Source organism: Salvelinus sp. IW2-2015, unplaced genomic scaffold (genome assembly GCF_002910315.2).
Source record: "Salvelinus sp. IW2-2015 unplaced genomic scaffold, ASM291031v2 Un_scaffold3118, whole genome shotgun sequence".
In the NCBI taxonomy this organism is placed as follows: domain Eukaryota; kingdom Metazoa; phylum Chordata; class Actinopteri; order Salmoniformes; family Salmonidae; genus Salvelinus; species Salvelinus sp. IW2-2015.
The window spans coordinates 17,694-21,190 of record NW_019944408.1 but is presented as its reverse complement, the minus strand read 5'-3'; the positions used below and the strand labels follow the sequence as shown (position 1 = coordinate 21,190).

General features: G+C 48.2%; 1 protein-coding gene across 1 annotated transcript in view; it reads right to left on the bottom strand.

Annotated features, from left to right (window-relative positions):
* LOC112075377 (5-hydroxytryptamine receptor 2A-like) overlaps positions 1 to 3,497 on the bottom strand; it is a 23,958-nt gene that overhangs the window by 3,536 nt on the left and 16,925 nt on the right. Inside the window, exon 3 of the mRNA XM_024142386.2 lies at positions 2,991 to 3,347. Coding sequence (XP_023998154.2) covers positions 2,991 to 3,347 — 357 coding nt within the window. The remainder of the gene's footprint in view (positions 1 to 2,990; positions 3,348 to 3,497) is intronic.

Genomic DNA, 3,497 nt, shown 5'->3' with positions numbered 1-3,497 from the left:
ACCCGAGAACAGAGAACACTAGAACACGAAGGGAGATTGTGACGAACAGAGACACACTTAGAAACAGAGGAGAACAGAGAAATGAGACCACACTAGAACCAGAGGAGAAGCAGAGCACAGAACCCCACACTAGTAACACGAGGAGATTGGAGAACAGAGACGACACTAAGAACAGAGGAGAACCAGAGAATCAGGAGACCACACTAGAACAGAGGAGAATAAGAGAACAGAGAACCCAACTAGAAACAGAGGAGAATAGAGCACAGAGACCCACAACTAGAACTGTAGGAGAACGAGAGAAGAGACCACACTAGAACAGAGGAGAATAGAGAACAGAGACCACACTAGAGGCAGAGTAGATTGGAAGAACAGAGACCACACTAGAACAGAGGAAGATTGGAAGAACAGAGACCACACTAAGAAAAGGGAGAACAGAGAAACAGAGTACCAAACACTAGAACAAGGGAGAACAGAGAACAGAGACACAGCTAGACAGGAGGAGAATAGAAGAACCGAGGAACACAGCAGAAACAGGAGGGGAAATAGAGAACAGGCAGACCACACTAGAACAGAGGAGATTGGAGAACAAGAGAAAGAGACCACACAGAACAGAGGAGAAAAGAGAACAGCAGACACACACTAAACAGGAGAAGAACAGAGAAACAGAGACCAACAAGCTAGAACAGAGTAGATTGGAGAAACAGAGACACACTAGAACAGGGGAGATTGGAGAAAGCAGAGACCAACTAGAACAGACGGAAGAAAGAGAACAGAGACGCACACTAGAACAGAGGAGAATAGAGAACAGAGCACCCACTAGAAACAGAGGAGAACAGAGAACAGAGACGTACACTAGAACAGAGGAGAACAGAGAACAGAGACCACACTAGAACAGAGGAGAACAGAGAACAGAGACCGACACTAGAAACAGAGAAGATTGGAGAAGCCGAGACCACATAGAAACAGACGGAGAAACAGGAAGACGGACACCTAGATCCAGAGGAGAACAGAGAACAGAGAACCACACTAGAAACAGAGAGAACAGAGAACAGAGACCACACTAGAGCAGAGTAGATTGGAGAACAGAGACCACACTAGACACAGAGAAGCAGAGACCACACTAGAAACAGAGGAGAACAGAGAACAGACGACCGACACTAGAACAAGAAGTAGAATTGGAGAATAGAGACGCACGCTAGAAGAGAGGAGGAACAGAGAACAGAGAACACACCACACTAGAGCAGAGGAGATTGGAGAACCAGAGACCACAACTAGAAGAAGAGGAGCTTGGGACGAACAGAGACCACACTAGGAAAAGAAGGGAGAACAGAGCACAGAGGACCAACACTAAGAACAGAGGAGAAAGAGGAACAGAGACCACAGCTAAGAACAGAGTAGATTGGAGAATAGAGACCCACACTAGAAGAGAGGAAGAACAGAGAACAGAGACCACACCTAGAGGCACGAGGAGATTGGAGAAGCAGAGCCCCACACTAGAAGAGAGGAGATTGGAGAACAGAGACCACACTAGAACAGAGTGAGAAACAGAGAACAGAGAACCACACTAGAACAGAGGAGAACAGAGAACAGGAGACGCACACTAGAACAGAGGAGAAGCAGAGACAACAGAAGGACCCACACTAGGAAACAGAGAAGATTGGGAGAAAGAGACCACACTAGAACAGGAGGAGACAGAGACGACAACTAGATCAGGCAGGAGAACAGAGAACAGAAGACCAGACACTAGAACAGAGGGAGAACAGAGACAGAGACGGACACTAGAGCAGAGTAGATTGGAGACCAGAGACCTACACTAGAACCGAGAACAGAGACACACTAGAACAAGAGGAGAACCAGAGAACGAGACCCCACTCAGAACAGAGTAAGATTGGAGAATAGGAGACCACACTAGAAGAGAGGAGAACGAGAACAGAGACCACACTAAAGCAAGAGGAGATTGGAGAACAGAGACGCAACACCTCACGACACGAGCAGTGGAGCAGGATGATGGAGAGAACCACGAGGACCCTACCACCGCTTGAAGAAGACGGGTCTGGGACACGCAGAGCTGAGAAAAAAATGCCATGGGGAACCACACTAGCAGAGCTAGCTCAACCTGGGAGTCAACGCCTTGTCATCAGTCTCTCATGCCTGGAAAGATCTAGCACCTCCGCTCGCACTTCATCTCACATTCCAAGCCACACAGTGAATGGTTTCCTTACACATAGACTAGGGGGAACCATATGACGAACGTACATCTTCCCCTTAGAAAGCATCATACAAAACACTGAGTTATTCGAGCATGCAATATGAGCTAGAAAGCGCCTAAGTTCTAATAGTCGACATGCATATTTCAAGTGTTTTATCCCACCCATTTTTAAAAACTCACGCATGTCCATCCACCGCTGAAGCCCACAAGACACCGTTCCTAGACAGTTGAACCGCACTTTACTTTGAAGCGAATGAAAGCAGAGGGCAACTCAGCATGATTCACCAGTATTTGTAAGTTTATTTTCGGCATCCTGTTATGTCTATTTGATTAAGGCTTGAATCTTCATGTCAAACGTATGATACTTGTGTTCCTCATGTCGCCCTATGTACTGTGGTCTAGAAAAGGGACTGGGGATGCTCCCACTTCCGTTAGCTGGAGAAGTGAAAGGCCTTGCTCTTAAAGACAACTATAGAAGACCAGGTGCTGTCAACCTAGATGCACTTTGGAAATAGCTAAAGTAAAAGGTAGAATGTACATGGTTGCGCCCCTTAGACACTAGAACAGAGGAGATTGGAGAACAGAGACCACACTAGAACAGAGGAGATTGGAGAACAGAGACCACACTAGAACAGAGGAGATTGGAGAACAAGATCCTCAGAACCTAGAACAGAGTAGAGTAGATCAGAGCGGTGTATGAGAGGCGATGGAATGCAATAGGACAGAATGGAAAGAAGCAGAAGAGAACTTGAGCTGCTAGATGTCTACAGTTGATCCTCACCTTGGAGGCCCGCCTCTCATTCTTGATCGCCTGCATCATCCCCCGCCTCCCGTGACTGTCCCGTGCATCACGCCCTGCCGGAGAGCTCAGCTGGGACGCCACCCCCGAACTCGGAATCATACTGATGCTCTCCGAGGGAGAACTGCTTAAGAGGCCGGTCTGCCGCTCAGGCTCCGCCCCTTTCAGGCAGCTCAGACTTCCGTGTCTGCTAGGAGGAGGAGCCTCAATGTTTATGGGCAGGACTAGGAAATTTGGAGGCGGGGACTGGTGGTTTGAGGGAGTGGCCTGAGGCTGCAGTGGCTGCTGGGAGGAAGTTTTCCTCTCGTAGAGGAAGACGGTCTCCTGGCGCTGGAGGACCTGGGGGGGAAGACACAATGTGATGTCATGATGGACCACTGACAGACATACCATTATGGACCAGCCTGTCTGCCCTATGACCTGTTGTTTCTGACAAATACATGGACCAGCCTGTCTGCCCTATGACCTGTTGTTTCTGACAAATACATG